The 17352-nt window shown below is 37.6% G+C and overlaps 1 protein-coding gene across 4 annotated transcripts in view; it reads right to left on the bottom strand.

Annotated features, from left to right (window-relative positions):
• The window catches only part of SLC17A1 (solute carrier family 17 member 1), a 49180-nt gene extending 35910 nt beyond the window's left edge, over positions 1-13270 (bottom strand). Inside the window, exons 1-4 of one of the 4 annotated variants that reach the window (XM_070584236.1) lie at positions 13143-13225; positions 11512-11594; positions 10226-10308; positions 1071-1243 (exon numbers count right to left, since the gene is read on the bottom strand). In XM_070584236.1, coding sequence (XP_070440337.1) covers positions 1071-1243; positions 10226-10247 — 195 coding nt within the window. In that variant the 5' untranslated portion in view covers positions 10248-10308; positions 11512-11594; positions 13143-13225. Of the gene's footprint in view, positions 1-1070; positions 1244-10225; positions 10309-11511; positions 11595-13142 lie in introns of all 4 variants that reach the window. The other 3 variants (XM_070584237.1, XM_070584234.1, XM_008528125.2) reach the window with 3 other exon arrangements.
• Positions 13271-17352: the final 4082 nt, after the last annotated feature.

A 17352-nucleotide genomic window follows, 5' to 3' on the forward strand; every position in this document is an offset into this window, starting at 1 on the left:
TTGTGGTTTGGTGTCGGCATTTATTTTGCAAAGTTCTCAGCCATTAATTTGTAAAATAGTTCTTCTTGCCATTCTCTCTGACTTCTCTTTCTGCGGTTCAAGCCATGCACAAGTTACACCTTATGATACTGTCCACAGTTCTGGGATGTTCTGTTAAGCTCCACCCCCCCCTTCTCTTTTATTTCAGATTGGGGAGTGTCTATCGATCTATATTCAAGTTCACTGATTCTTTCCTCAGCTGTGCTGAGATTACATACGAGCCCATCAAGGCGTTCTTTCTTCTATTAAAGTTGCCTTGATTTCTACTCTTTGTTTTTAAGTCTTTCCTATAGTTTCCATCTGTCTACTGACATTACCTATCTGGTATTGTATGTTGCCAACTTTTTCCATTAGAACCCTTAACATATTAATTATAGTTATTCTAAACTCCCTGTCTGGGAATTCCTACATTTGCGTCATGTGTGAGCCTTGTTCTGATGACTATGTAAAAAAAAAAGTCAAGGTGCAGTACCTTGCATATAGAGCATTATTTTTAATGTAAAAAAGGAGTGAAAATAAGAAAATATGTTCATATTTGCCTGTGCATTCATAAAGGAACATAGGAAGAGTAAAGTGAAAAAGTATTCTTCCCACTCATTTCCATTTCTTCCTGTACTACATTTTCTGACAAGTAACAACTCCTTACCTTTCAGAGATGAAATTAAATGTGTAAATATATGGCCTGGTCAAAACTTAAAAAAAGAGAATGTGTCTTGACTTTCACTTCTGTTTTAAAATGCTTTCCCTTTTTTCTCTTGTCCCAACTTCTCAATTCTAAAGAGGCCCTAACTTTTGGTTTTTATTCTTCTTCACATAAAGGGATTCACACAACAAAGCCCTTCACAATATTGAGGCATACTTTAATCAAGGACATGTTTATTTAGGTTACTACTAGCAATGTAGATCAAAACTTAAGCTTCTTTTTCTAATTATTACTGTCATATCGATTATGATAACATTCAATCTCTATGCAAATTAGTTAGGAAAATGGGATTTTAAACTTATGACTGTGGATAATATTTTCGATATACCTTTATGTTATCCAGGAGCTCCTCTGTGGAGGTATTGGGTAAACCGTGTGGATCCGTCCTGTTCACCATGACTACCATTGTGAGGCTCACACACATGCGTTGTGACATTATTAATACATTACAGACATGCAGGAGGATAGATAATCCATAGCGGAAGGAACAAAAACTTGGAACTGGGAAGTAGAACAGAAAGTGTTCATTGTCAACACAGTTAAAAGCATACTTTCACTTTCAGAGCGACCACTCAGAAATTTGGAGACCTGGATACTAATTTAAAATTTTATTGCACTCACTGACCTTTGAGAAATTATGATACAATTGAAAGATGTGTGACTGATCTAATAATCCCCTACTCCCTTAAAATATAATCCCAACTGGAATGTCCCAGAAAATTAAATCAGTCTTCCAAGTACTTTGGCTCATGTCTATTTTAAAGGACCACTTACAAATACCCTGGGTTACTATGGAAGTAAGTCCCCTTAGTAACAACAAAGACCATCTCTCAAGGAAACTGCTTCATTCTCCAAACTTATATGAATAGCCTGGTTGAGAAACTCATGTATGCACATTGCAGAGAAAAATTGCATTTAAAAAAATGTAAAGTACTTATTGAGGTAGTTTCCAGCTAGAGTAATCAGTGTAGTCTTGGTGTAAGGCCAAACAAATTCATCAGTGGAAGAAAGTAGGGAGTCCAGAAACATATGCATATATGGTCAAATACTTTTAAATAAACATACTAATACAATTCAGTGGAGGAAAGTAGCCTTTTTCAACAAATGGTATTTTCCCAAGAAATGTAAAAACATATGTCTACAAAAAGACTTGTACTGAAATGTTTATAACAGCTTTATTCAAAATAGCTGAATGTTTGGAATGGATGAACATACCGTGGTATACTAATACCAGGGATATCACTCAGAAATAAAAAGGAGGGAAACACTGACAGAATCAACAATCTGGAGGAATCTCAACAAAAACATGCTCAGCTGAAGAAGTTAGGTACCAAAGAGTGCACACTATAGAAATCTATTTTTATGAATTTCCAAAACAGGCAAAATTAATTTATGTGGCTAGATATTAGAATAGTAATTCCTTCTAGTGAGGAGGACTGGAAAGGGACAGGATGGGACTTTTAAAGTAATGTAATGTTCTATAAGCCTTGTTTACAAGTTTATACGCTAGTTAAAACTCATCTAAATGTACACCTAAGATCCGTGATTTTATTGTATACACTTATACCTCAATAAATATTAAAAAAATATTGAGAAACTATGATTGCATATTAGATTGGCATAAGCACATAGATTCAAAAGCACATTTGTTGGCAAGCGTGAAGGAGAAGAGAAGTGAACCTACATTGTTACAACTCAATGGAGGGTAATTTGGTGTAGCTTTAATTACATTTTTAAAATGTCTGTGATTGGTATAAAGAAATGAATTTGACTTTTAAATATTGATGCTATATCCAGCCAGCTAGCTAAAAGTTAATTTGGGGAGGTTTTCTATGTAGGGAGTATGCAAATAACGATGATTTTATTTCTTATTTTCCTATCCTCAGATCTCTAATTTCATGCTTTCTTTGGATCAGAACCACCAATGTATTATTGATTGCACCAAGCATCTCTGGTTTTATACCATTGTTCCTGATTTACACAGAGTGATTCTAATGATTTTACAGTTTGGATAATGTTTGTTGAAGGTTTTGTTGTAGATATGCTTTACAAGGTGTGTTTGTTTTCTATTCCTGTGTAAAAAATGTTTCCACAAACACAGTGGCTTAAAACAACCCCCATTTATTAGCTCACAGTTCTGTAGGTCAGAAGTTTAGCGTAGTGTAGTTGGGTTTTCTGCTTATGGTCTTAAAGGCTGAAATCAAAGGATCAGCCAGGATGAGTTCTCAGCTGAAGGTTCTAAGGTAGAATCTATTTCCAAGCTCATTTAGGTTATTGGAAGAATTCAATTTTCTGTGGGTGTAGTACTGAAGTCGCCATTTCCCTGCTGGCTGTCAGCTAGGAGCTGCTTACAGTTCTGAGAGGCTGTTCATGTTACTGCTCACATGGACCCCTTCAGCTCCAAAGCCCGCAAACAAGAATCTCCCTTGTGTTGAATCCGTCTCACACTTGAATCTCTCTAACTGCTCTGTCTCTGACCCCCTAGACCCAGATTTAAAGGCTTGTGTGATTACATCAATCCCCCATTTTAAGATCTGTTGATTTGGGACAAAAACTACATCTGCAAAATCCTTTCAAGCAGCGCCTAGCTTAGTGTTTGCTTAAAAAAATGGAGGAGGGTGCATGTACATCAGGGACCAGAATGTTGGCAATCTTAGAATTCTGCCTAGCGCAGCCCACCCTGTGGGTCTCAGAAGATTAATTTTCATCCCACATGCATCCCACTTTTATCTCATCCCAAGGTTCCTAAAAATCTCATCTCATTACAGTATCAGCTCAAGTCCAAAGCCTCATCAAAATCTCATTAGTTCAAAGTTCAAAATCTTATCATCTAAATAGTTTCAAACAGGTGTGGATAAGAATCCTAGAAGTCATCTGCTCTGGGGCACATCTCTATATCTATGGACTTGTGGAGCTAAAGAGACAAGTTGTATGCCCCCAGTGCTCCCCCTATACAATTGTGGGACAAGTACAAGATAATTGCTACAGACATTGCAGTTCCAGTGGGGGCAAATGGAGAGTAAAAAGGAATCATTTATCCATAGGGGTTTTGAAGTTCGGCTAGACAAATGTTGGATTTTTCTTTTTAATAAATACTGAATTAATTTTATTTTTCCTATTATATAAATAATATGTGGCAGTCTTTCTAGCTTAATTTTTGTGCATGTCCTAATTATTTCTCTAGAAATGAAAGCGCTGGTTCAAAAGTGTTTACATTTTTTAAAAATTATTTTGTCGAGGTCATATTGGTTTATAGTATTGTATAATTTCAGGTGTACATTACGATATATCAATTTCTGTATAGATGGCATTGTGCTCACCACCAATAGTCTAGTTTTTATATGTCACCATACATTTGTGCCCCTTTACCCCTTTGGCCCACTATCCCTAGCCCCTTTCCCTCTGGTAACCACTAGTCTATTCTCTTTATCCATGTATTTGTTTATCTTCCATATATGAGTGGAATCATATCATGTTTGTCTTTCTCTATCTGGCTTATTTTGCTTAACATAATACCCTCAAGCTCTGTCCATGTTGTTGCAAATGGGACAATTTCGTCTTTTTAAGGCTGAGTAGCATTCCATTATGTATATATGCCACATCTTCTTTATCCATTCATCAGTTGATAGGCATTTGGGTTGCTTCCTTGTCTTAGCTATTGTGAGTTAATGCTGCAATGAACATAGGAGTGCATAGATATCTTTGTATTGTTGATTTCATGTTCTTTGGATATATACTCAGTAATGGGATAGCTGGATCATATGGTAGTTCTATTTTTAATTTTTTTATAAATCTCCATACTGTTTTCCATAGTGGCTGCACCAGTTTGCATTCCCACCAGGAGTGTATGAGTGTTCCCTTTTCTCCACATTCTCTCCAACATTTGTTGGAGTGACTTCAGTTTTTTGGAATAGTTTGAGAAGAATAGTTATGAAATCTTCTTTGAATGTTTGGTAGAATTTTCCAGAGAAGGCATCAGACCCTGGACTTTTTTTTTTTTTTAAATATTGGCACCCGAGCTAACAACAGTTGCCAATCTTCTTTTAATTTTTTCTCCACAAATCCCCCCCAGCACATAGTTGTGTATTTTTAGTTGTGGGTCCTTCTAGTTGTGGCATGTGGGACGCCTCCTCAATGTGGTCCGATGAGCAGTGCCATGTCTGTGCCCAGGATCCGCACCAGTGAAACCCCTGGCTGCTGAAGCGGAGCATGTGAACTTAACCACTTGGCCACGGGGCTGGCCCCAATCCTGGACTTTTGATTTTTGGGACATATTCTTTGTGAGGAAGATTGGCTCTGAACTAACACCTGTTGCCAATCTTCCTCTTTTTGCTTGAGGAAGATTTTCACTGAGCTAACATCTGTGCCAGTCTTCCTCTGTTTTATGTGGGATGCCACCACAGTGTGGCTCGATGAGCAGTGCTAGGTTCGCACCTGGAATCTGAACCTGCAAACCCCAGGCCACTGAAATGGAGCACATGAACTTAACTACTATGCCACCAGGCTGGCCCCGGGAGGTTTTTGATTACTGTTTCAATCTCTTTACTTGTGACTGGTCTATTCAGATTCTCTATTTCTTCTTGATTCAGTTTTGGGAGGTTGTATAAGTCTAAGAATTTATCCATTTCTTGTGGGTTATCCAATTTGTGGGCATATAGTTTTTCATAGTATTCTCCTATAATCCTGTGTATTTCTGTGGCATCCATTTTAATTTCTCCTCTTTCATTTTTAATTTTATTTATTTGAGCCTTTTCTCTTTTTTCTTAGTGAGTCTGGCTAGCTAAGAGTTTGTCAATTTTGTTTGTCTTCTCAAAGAACCAGCCCTTACTTTCATTGATCCTTTCTATTGTTTTTTTATTCTCTACTTCATTTATTTCTTCTCTAATTTTTATTATTCCTCTCCTTCTGCTGACTTTGAGCTTTATTTTTTCTTTTTCTAGTTCTGTTAGGTGTGATTTAAGATTACTTATTTGAGATTTTTCTTGTTTGTTGAGGTCAGCCTGTATTACCATAAATTTCCCTCTTAGTACTGCTTTTGCTACATCCTATAAGAGTTGATATGTTGTTTTCATTTTCATTTGTCTCCAGGTATTTTTTAATTTCTCCTTTGATTTCTTCATTGATCCAATGGTTGTTCAGTAGTGTGTTGTTTAGTCTCCACATATTTGTGACTTTCCCAGCTTTTTTCTTGCAGTTGATTTCTAGTTTCATAGCATTGTGGTCTGAAAAGATACCTGATATAATTTCAGTCATCCTAAATTTATTGAGGCTTGCCTTCTTTCCCAACATATGGTCTATCTTTGAGAATGTTCTGTGTACACTTAAGAGGAATGTGTATTCTGCTGTATTTGGGTGGAATGTTCTATGTATATATCTATTAAGTCCATCTGGTCTAGTGTTTCATTTAAGGCCATTGTTTCCTTGTTGACTTTCTGTCTGGATGATCTATCCATTGACAGAAGTGGGGTGTTGAGGTCCTCTACTATTATTATGTTGCTGTCAATTTCTCCATTTAGGTATGTTAATAGTTGCTTTATTTACTTTGCTGCTCCTGTTTTAGGTGCATATGTATTTATAAGTGTTATGTCCTCTTGGTGGAACATATCTTTTATTATTATCTACTGCCCCTCTTTATCTCTCATTTATCTTTTTTACCTTGAAGTGTGCTTTGTCTAAGTTTGGCAACACCTGCTTTCTTTTGCTTACCATTTGCTTCGAGTATTGTCTTCTATCCCTTCACTCTTTGCCTATGTTTGTCTTTAGAGCTGAGATGTGTTTCCTGGAGGCAGCATATTGTTGGGTCTTGTTTTTTAACCCATCCCACACTCTGTGTCTTTTTGTTTTGTTTTGTTTTTGGGTTTTTTTGGTTTTGTTTTTGAGGGAGCTTAGCCCTGAGCTAACATCTGCCACCAACCCTCCTCTTTTTGCTGAGGAAGACTGGTCCTGAGCTAACATCTGTGCCCATCTTCCTCTACTTCATATGTGGGATGCCTGCCACAGCATGGCTTGACAAGTGGTGCATAGTTCCACACCTGGGTTCCAAACTGGTGGACCCCAGGCTGCCAAAGTGGAACATGTGAACTTAACTGATGCACCACCAGGTTGGCCCCCACTCTGTGTCTTTTGATTGGCGAATTCACTCCATTTACCCTTAGAGTGATTAATGTTATATGATGGCTTAACACTGCCATTTGTATCTTGTTTTCCAGTTGTTCTATATTTCCATTGTTTCTTTTCACTTGTATTTCTGACTCCCATTTCAGTTTGGTGATTTTCTGTGATGGTTTTCTCTTCTTTTATGATTTGTGGCTCTGCTTTGATTTTTTTTTTTTTTTTTTTTTTAGTGTTTACCATGAGGTTTGTATAAAAGATCTCATAGATGAGATAGTCCATTTTCTGATAGCCTCTTATTTCCATTAGCATAAGCAGGTTCCATCCTTTTCCTTTTCCCCTTTCAAGTTATTGTTGTCACAAATTATTCTTTTTTATGTTGTGAGCTTGTGGCTGACTTGAAGTGTTCATAGTTATTTTTGATGCTTTCCTTCCTGTTGTCCTTTATGTTATAATTGTTTTCTAACCTGTTCTGATAGAGAGCTGCAATTTTCTGATTTTGTCTATTTATCTCCTTGCTCAAAGCTTTGTAAACTGTTGCATTTTTTGTTTCAGGTAGGAGGGCTTCCTTCATCATTTCTTGTAAGGTAGGTCTAGTGGTCATGAACTCTCTCAGCTTTTGTTTATCTGGGAAAGCTTATATTTCTCTGTCACATCTGAAGGATAATTTTGCTGGATAGAGTGTTCTTGACTGAAAGTTTTTGTCTTTCAGTATTTTGAGTGTATCATTCCACTCTCCTAGCCAGTAACGTTTCTGCTGAGAAATTCACTGAAAACCTGATAGGCACTCCCTTCTAGGTTATTTTCTTCTGCTTTGCTGCCCTTAATATTTTTTCTTTGTCATTGACTTTTGCCAATTTTACTATTGTATGCCTTGGAGATGGTCATTTTGCATTGATATAATTAGGAGTTCTATTGGCTTCATGTACTTGTAATTCTGGTTCCTTTCCCAGGTTTGGGAAGTTCTCAGCTATTAATTCTTCAAACAAGCTCTCTGCTCCTTTCTTCCTCTCTTCTCCCTCTGGAATACCTATAATCCTTATGTTGCTTTTCCTAGTTGAGTCAGATATTTATTGAAGAATTTCTTCATTTTTTTAAAAATCTTAGTTCTGTCTCCTCCTCCACTTGAAGCATTTCTATATTTATATCCTCTACATCATTAATTCTGTCCTCCATAATGTCAGCTTTATTTTTTATGGTTTCTAGATTATTTTTTATCTCAATTATAGCCTTCATCTCCAGAATTTCTATTTGGCTTTTTTTTTTTTTTTTTTTTTTTTTTTTTAGAGTTTCAATCTCCTTGGGGAGGCATTCCTTCTGCTTATTAATTTTATTTACTCAGCTCATGGAACTGTCTTTCTGAGTTTTCTTATAACTCACTGAGTTTCTTTATCATAAGTATTTTGAATTCTCTGTCATTTAGCTTGTAAATTACTGTGACTTCAGGATTGGTTTCTGGAGACTTGACATTTTCCTTCTGCTCTGAAGTGTTACTGTGGTTCTTCTTGGTGTTTGATGACTTGATCCTTTGCCAGTGCATTTCTGGTAGTATCAGGTCACAGATTCTACCTGCCACTACTTGGGGGCAGGGGGGAGCAGGAGCTGTGTTTTCTGAACCCACCCTGTCTGCTGGAAGTTGTGCCGGTAGGAAGCTCTGCATTTATGTGCTGGCCACAGCTGCTTAGAGGGTCATGTACACATGTGCAAGCAGGGCCTCTGTTCTCTGCTGGCAGGTCACTCTCATGCAGGTGGGACTGCTGCACTTGGCAGGGGATCAGTTGAGCTGTTACCCCAGGCAGGATGAGAGGAGCACTGTCTTTCATGAGCTGGCTGTCTCTGCACTCCTGGGTGATTTGGCTGATCTGCTGCATTTGGTGGGCAGAGCTCCTTCACTGGGCCTGAGCTGCACCCACTCAGTGGGGAGTGTTCCCACTAGTGGGGCTGTTGTGGCACAGTGGGCACTGCTGTGGGCCAGGCTACGATGCTGAAAGCATTCACACATAGGCTAGGCTGCCCTAGCCTCCTCTTACAGATATGCTGGCCACTGCATAAGGACCCATGATCTGTATTGCTGTTGCTGGGGCTGGGGAGAGGTCTGCTCACCTACTTCCACTGCTTCCTGGGGATCTCCAGTCCACCCCCCTTCAGATATATGGCTGCATGGATCTCTCAGACATCCTGCTGTGCTGTACAGGGAATCCTCTGTTGGTTAGTGAATGTTTGTTTAGTTGCAACTTAGTGGAGAGAGACAAACAGGACAACTCACTCTGCCATGATGCTGATGTCATTTCTTGGATTTTTCTTGAGGAGCGGGGACAATCCTTGTGATTCTTGGCTCCACCCTTGGGGGTCTTTGCTCTTTCCTCTGCACTTTGGTTCCAACCAAGTTTCAGTAGAAGTCATCTTAAAATGCTGCTTATCATACATTCATAGTTAACTAAGAATTTTCATTGTGAATGAAGCTTAATTTTATAAAGATATTTTTCCATATCTATTGAGATGATCATAGAATTTACATTTTTTAGTTAATTTATGTTGAATGACATTTATATATTTTCTAATATGAAACTACTCTGTCATTCCTAGGTTGAACCTGACTTAGTTTAGATGATTTTTTAAAATGTTTTTTATAAATTCTTAAATTTGTTTTTCTAATATTTTATTTCAGATTTTGATCTTTTTTATTGTACTGTTAATTTTGCTTTATATGTTTGAGGCAATGTTATTAGTGCATAAATATGTTTTATTATTTATAATAATCAATAATAATCCTATTGAATTAATTTTATATCATTATAAAACATTCTTGCAGAATTGTTTTGAAGTAATGAAAGATTTTAAACAAATAAGATCCTTATCAATCAGTGATTAGTTAAATAAATTATAATGTATTTATACCAAATTCATATAATCTTCAACATATATAGTTAGTTATATAGTTAGTTCAACATATTAGTTAAATAAATTATAATGTATTTATACCAAATTCGTATAATCTGCAACAATCTTCAGATATACCATTAAATGAAAAAAAAAGTATTAGTGCCTGGAAAATTAGCTTTCTGGACTGATCTCCCTTTGTAAACAAATAAGAATATTTTACATTTAAAATAGAACATTTCATTAAAAGCAGAGATCATCTGGCAGGAAAGATGAAATAAATATTCAGGCCAAGGGTTTAGTGAAGATAGAGTTCTCAAGGCATAAAATGATCACTGAAGGCAGATTTTTCAGTGAAGACATTTGACCTCGGGGTTTGCTTGTTTGTTTTGCCTCAGAGGGCACAGAAGCAACAGGAGTTAAATACCAAGCCCCTGGCAATAGAAGGGTCTAGAGACTCTCTCCATAAATGCTTAGATTCCAAAGACTTACTGGGTCTGTGAAGCATGAACATACTGTCCCCCAATCTTCCCAGGGAGATTGCCAAAAACTTTAGCTCTATGTGAACCTTGGAGCTGAACAGAAGGAAGAAAACAATACCTCTGAGAAATGTAATTATTAGCCAGCCCTTCCTTTGACTTTCAGCCTAAACTCACTGTCCTTGAGTCATCTGAAAAACATCTCAAATCACACACACACACACACACTGAGGATGGCTTGCTATAAGCTTTCTAAACATAATCCTCAAAAGCAAAAGGGAAGTGTATAGACCAAGAAAGCTAACATAAACATAAGGAGAATCCCTGGAGGAGATTAAAAAAAGCCTCTAGAGGACAAAGAGGGAGCAATCCTCTCAAGGTGTGAAGGAGGGCTTGTTGTGGTGGTCAGTTAAGGGTGCCCTTTTGAGTTTTGTTCACTGTTCTCCTAAACATTGCTCCAGGAAGAACGTGAATTACTTCTAAATAAGGCTTGAGTTAAAAAGGAGACCATGAGGGGAATTCTAAAGTGCTTGAGACTGAGTAGCAGCAAGATATTGTGCATGTCAAACCCAAAGAAGCCTAAAGGAAGCATAAGGGCAGATCAGTGACATAGAGATATATATCATTTTATATGGTTATATGTTTTATGTGTTCATATATAAATTTGAACATAGATGAAATAGACAACATAAATATATCAAAATAATCAAATATCAAAATTGATGCAAGAAAAAAATATAAAATTTAATAGACAACTAATCTTTATATAAAGTGAAAAAGTATATAATCCATTGCCCTCCCCTCTTCTGAGATTTTGTCCCCCATGACATGGACATAACTTTAAACCAATAGTGATAATTTCTTATTGTCCTTCTCCTGTCCTGCTCAAGATAAACAGTTTCTCTAAAAAAAGTTCAGTAAATATCCAACTGTTGATGCCCACGGGTGCAATGACTCAACAACATTCATCCTGCCTCACTTCCATCCACAGATCTGTCTCCTTCTCCTTGAGATGGAACCAAAATAGTGCACCTCTTTCTGATATTCTCTACCAAGTGATAAACTAACAAGTGTACGAGAATCAAAATAACTTAAAGTGTTAACACCTGGGTTACACAGATTCTTTTTATTTAGGGTTTTTCTAATGGAAAACCATAGCAGGACTGGTTTTTTCACTTTCTTCCCTGCACGTTTCTAAGATGCCTTATATATCTTTATGAAAAAATCCTTTCACCTGGAATCTATGGTGTCCTAGTTAAGAAGGAAAAAGCTTATGTAATGAGACAAAATAATTTCTACCTTTCCTGGGAGGGAACTTGTTATCCATTTACATAGGGGTTCCAGTTGCTTCTCTTCTTGCTGAAAGGTTTGGTTTATATCTACTGTAAGTGCAAAACATATTGATGTCAGGATAACACAGGTAGGAATTGACCCCAAACCACCCAGCACTCCTCTCTGATTTAAAACATGCATCAAAGGGAAATGAGCTCCATCACACCAGTACCCATTTGACTCTAGCATGCACCTCCTCTGACTTTTCACTTTTATGATTTTTTGATTGATTAAAAATATAGAGAAAACTATAGAAAACAAACAAAAACCTCTGCCAACCTATAATTCTATATTTAGTGAAAATATCCCTCAAAAGTGAAGGAGAAATAAAGACTATCAAAAAAACAAAAACAAAGGGAATTTATTGCTGGTAGACCAGCCCTGCAATGAATGTTAAAAGTTTTTCAGGTAGGAGGAGATTGCTAAACATCAGAAACTCGGATGGACAAAAAGAAAGGAAGAATGTCAGAAAAGGAATAAATAAAAGTAAATTAAATTCTTTTATTTTCCTTATATCTTAATAGATCCAAAAAATAACTATCTGATTATTAATATTGCTGTTATGAGGATAGGCAGATCATTCTCCACCCCCCGACTTCCCTGGACAGAGTAGCTACTGTGGCCAGGTTGACATTTGCTGGTGGGAAGCTCAGCAAAGTGAGTGAAAGGACGAAGCGGTCTCATTTCAGGCAGCCCTTTTCAGTAGGAGCCCAGCACCAACATGCGCTGGTCATGCCCTGGTCTACATCTTGAGATTTGACCACATCAGCTTATATGACACCAGATGCTCGAAAGACACCTAAAATCCCTCAGATCGGATTTGCAAAGTATTTTTAAATGAGCAGTTTGTCAACTACCATTATCACACACTGGAACATCTTCCGGGGCTGCTGTTTATTTCAATACACACGTACACAATGACACCACACACATACTACACAGCTTCACACATACACACAGCATAAAGACACACCATAAACCCTCCTCGTGCTTGCTACACATACACTTCACTCACATACACAAACACATCACAACACTACACACAAAACATACACACTCCACACATATACACACAGCACTTATAGTACAAACACATACCACAAACTCCTTTCATGCTCACCACATAAAACCTTCCATACACACATACAAACCATACATACAAAGACATCTCAACACTGCACAAACACATATACGTGAACTACACACACCATACACACAGACCACACACATACAAGCCACACATTCACACACCACACCACATACATTACAAACATACTTATACATACCCTCTACCACACACACCCCAGACACACCACATCACTGACAGATACACAAGCATCATATACCACAAAACACACACTTCTCCTTCCTTGTCTATTCACACAACTGTCCATCTCACACTTATCCCTAGAAATATGTTCTTTTTTCTTCCTCTTACGAAAAAGCTGTGAAAATAGATATTTTTTCCCAAACATTTCCCCAGATTGCTAAATATTTTTGATAGGATCTCTAACAGAGCAGGCCCCTTTCTCACCCTCTGGAGAAGTAATTGATTGCTAATTTCATATAATGAATAAGTGCATAGGAGTAAGACTAACCTGATTCAGGATGGAAAAGCAATTCTTTTCCTGTGAAGACTTTTCTCTCGAATTTAAAAGATACTGAATTTCTAGATTTACTGACTTTAGCCCTGTAAATCCTTTACCATATCCTTCATCCTCACTATGACGAAGCTAAATGTTTAATTTTTAACTTCACTTCCATCCTTGCCTTAATCTTAAGAGAAATGTGAGTCTTAAAATTGTCCAGTGAACTAGAAACCTCCAGGAAATCTGCCAGTAATTTCATGACCACAGTAGACACTTAGTATCTTTCCTTGCCAGGACGTAGACCCTGTCTGCTCCATAAGTGCTCCCAGGATTTTTTTTATTGAGGGTGGCTCTGGGTACAGAGTATTATTCTGACAGGAATGCTATGGTTTTCTAAATGCTCTATTGTTTTTTTTCCCTCTTCCTTTCTCCTTCCCTCCCTCCTTCCCTCTCTCCTTTCCTTCCTTCCATCCTTCCTTCCTTCCTCCCTTCTTCCCTTCCTTCCTTCTTTTCTTCTGTCTTTTCTTTCTTCCCTCCTTCTCCTTCTCTCTACTCCTCCCCTCTTCTTCTCTTCCCTTCCTTTCCTTCCTCTTCTCTTCCCTTCTCTTCTCTTTTCTTCTCTTCTCTTTTCTATTCTTCTCTTGTCTCTCTCTTGAAAAAGTCACACCTGTCTGACATTTAAGCTACTTAGAGAGAGACACATTTTATTTAGACGTGTCCTCCAGAGGCTGTGGCTTCCCTCATGGCTTCTCCAGCAATGACTGTAAGTTCTCCGGGTTCAGAAATACCTGGGAGCATTTTACCTTAGAACTCTTTGAAGGCAATTTACTGATCAGATAGGAACATCTAAGCCCTTAAATGAGTGATTTTGCACTATAGATAGTTTGTCACATACTTGAGCTTTTTAATTTCATTTTTATTATGCTTTTAAAGTGCCTAATAAATGTTGGGCACATAGCAGATGCTGTACAAATTGAACCAGTTATTTTCTCTCTAAAGAAATGTTAAAAACCTTTAATCTGTTGTCCAAGAGGCTTTGATGTTCTTTTATATTCACTTGGATTTTTTTCTTCTTTAGAAGTCCGGATTCTGCTGATCCTCTTCTGGTTGTTTCTGGATGTTTGTCCTCTTTGTCCAGTTTGGCACCAAGGCTGGCAATTTCTGGCATTTTCTGGTGCAAGGGCCGATTAGTGATTGAAAGCACCAGGTCAGCAGTTGTTTAATGTCCATGTTTTAAATAAACAACGTCCCCATCTGGTGTCAATGTCCCAGGTTCTGGGTACTGATTACCCAGGAGAGAACCATCTTTCTGTTTGCTGGTGTCAGGGCTCTATGTTTCTCTGTAATACTCTCTGAAATCACTTCTGGATTCTGTGTTTTCCTTATTGAGTTTTTAAATTTAACATTTTATTATGGAAATTTTCAAACATATAAAAAATGTTAAAGAGTCTAATATAACCATGTACTCATTAACCAGCTTTGACAATTTTCAATATTTGGCCATTTGAGTTTCCATGTACCCAATGGTTTTTTTCTGTAGTATTTTAAAGTAAATCTCAGATGTTATATAATTTCTTCTATAAAAAGTACAGCATGGATATATAATTCATTAGGACTTTTAAAAGCATAACAAGCATGCCATCAGCACATCTTATAAACAAAAAATAATCCCTAATATCATCTAATAACCAGTCATTATGAAAATTTTCCCACTTGGTCAAAGTTATCCTTTTACACTTGATTTATTTAAGTGAAGATTGAAACAAGATTCATATTTGGCAATGAATTGTTATGATTCTCATGTCTCTAATTTCATAACAATTCCTTTCTTCATTTTATATTTACTATTACTAAACAACAACAACAACAAAACAGGGTCATTTGTAGAGTGGCTCTCATAATTGATTTGGCTAATTGCTTCTTTTTAGCGTCATTTGATGTGTTTCTTTATTCCCTTTTATCCTGAAATCTGCTAGGTATATAGAGAGGCTTGGTTAGATTCAGGACAAAAATACTACCCAGGGGTACTGGATACTTTCCTGATAGCAGGTTGTCTCACTTTTATTGAGGTAAGATTGGTCAGTGGATTCAGATATTCTCGGCTTGCCTCATCCACTAATAAAGTTCTCATCAGCCTTTCACTTACAGCTTTTATCAGTTGTTAGCAAATGTTGCCTAGACTCATTATATCATTAGAAGTTGCAAAATGGTGATTTCCTAATTCTATTATGCCTTCTTCAATTATGAGATGTAATTTTCTACAAAATAGGAAATTTACCTAGTCAAATATGTGGTTACCCTGAAATACAGATTAAATAGAAAAGTTAGGATAAATATTTTATAAAATTTCAGAGTAGTAGAGTAATTCAGTGCCTTAGCAGAGATGACTAAGTAAAGTTATGACCTCATGGATTTTATTTCATGCATTTCAATCTGTTGTAGTCTTTATCCTTTTTTGGTGCTCAAATTACTTCCTCTTTGGCCAGTGGGAGTTCCTTGAAGCTGGCTCCTATGTCATTATGATATGACTCTAGTGGTCTTGGATGGCTTTCTTATTTTTTAGTTCACACAAAACATTTTCAGGCTTCTAGTGCATATTTCCAGTTCCTGGAACTGGACTTTCTTAAGAAGTGCTGGTTCTTTTCAGTAGAAAATAACATTTAGAGGCCACCTTCTTGGCATTGGGGTGCTCCTTGCTGCTGGGTTTCCTTGCTCCTAGTCACTTTTCAGTGAAAGAGCTTGAAAAAAGTATTTTTTTAAGAAAAATCATTATAAATTCGGTCTGATATTTCTAATTCAATTTTAATGTTAGAGTGATTTTTAAAAGTTCTTTGATTTTATACTCTAACGTTTTTCTCTTATGTTGAACATCTTGGTTTCTAACGAATATAATTATCTTTTGCTTTATTATATCTATATTAATGTCAAAATAATGCTAATGTTGTTACCAAAATAAATTTAGTGCCTCTCCTAGAAGCAGCCTTGAAATGAAGATTTCTAGGGACCGGCCTGGTGGTACAGCAGTTAAGTTTGCACGTTCTGCTTCGGTGACCCAGGGTCCGCCGGTTCGGATCTCGGGTGCAGACATGGCACCACTCATCAAGCCATGCTGTGGCAGGCGTCCCACATATAAAGTAGAGGAAGACAGGCACGGATGTTAGCTCAGAGCCAGCCTTCCTCAGCAAAAAGAGAAGGATTGACAGCAGATGTTAGGTCAGGGCTGATCTTCCTCAACAACAAAAGAAAGAGATTTCTGTAAAAGTGATTTAATAGTGTTATCAGCAAAGCAAAACAATAAAAACAGTAGTGAAATGGGGAAGTGGGCAGGGAAAGGAGGGAGACCAAACAAGAGTGTAGTCTGGAGGAAAGTAATTTGGGGTTAATCCTGCAAGGAAGCATTGGGATTAGCGTAGGCTATACCTCAGAGTTATCCTAACCAAAGCTAAAGAAGTTGGAGTATTTGTGCCCCAGCATCTATTGATCACTGGCTGAGGGCTCCCTCAGAGAGACCCTGCTTCCCAGGCACATCTATCTTTCAGTGAATGCAGGTAAAGTAGGTTCCAGCAGCCCAAGAGCAGCCCTCAGACCAAATGATGGGTGTGCTGATTGTTGCCAGTGGAAGCACAAGGGGAACTTGTGTGCACCAAAAAATAAAGGATCCCAGCAGATGTAAGCAGATCATTGACAGCTTCTGTTACTTTTTACACTGCTTAGTTCCATTCTTTCTGCACATTAAGTTCACAGCACGGATTCTTCAGAAGGAGAAGAGTAGAGTTAAGTGAAACATTTACATTCCTGCTGCTGTAGTCAGTTCCAAGGACTTAATTCATATTCATGATCTCTCTTCTTCCATCCATTCCAGGTCTCCTTCTCCCTTGGCCAGTATTTCTGCCAGTTTGAGTTGCCTGCAGAAGGGGGTGACTCGATCATTTATCTCTTGGGCATGAGGTCATACCTTTGTCTGGATGTGGTTGTTGTAATGGGTAACGCTCATTACATTAATGTGGTTGTCCTTAGTGGGGCACTTAAGAACATGCTGTCAGATCTACAGCATTGGCATGTTGCAGCATGTGAAATGACCATTGGATCTTGTAACAAGTGCCCATTTGCTGTCAAATGAGTCCCTTGGTCTGAGGCAATGTCATGCACGTCTGATGTCCATAACTCAGACACTCCAAGTACTCAGAGTGTGGTGCTGTTTGAGGCACTGTGGGCAAGG

Source organism: Equus przewalskii, chromosome 19 (genome assembly GCF_037783145.1).
Source record: "Equus przewalskii isolate Varuska chromosome 19, EquPr2, whole genome shotgun sequence".
NCBI lineage: Eukaryota > Metazoa > Chordata > Mammalia > Perissodactyla > Equidae > Equus > Equus przewalskii.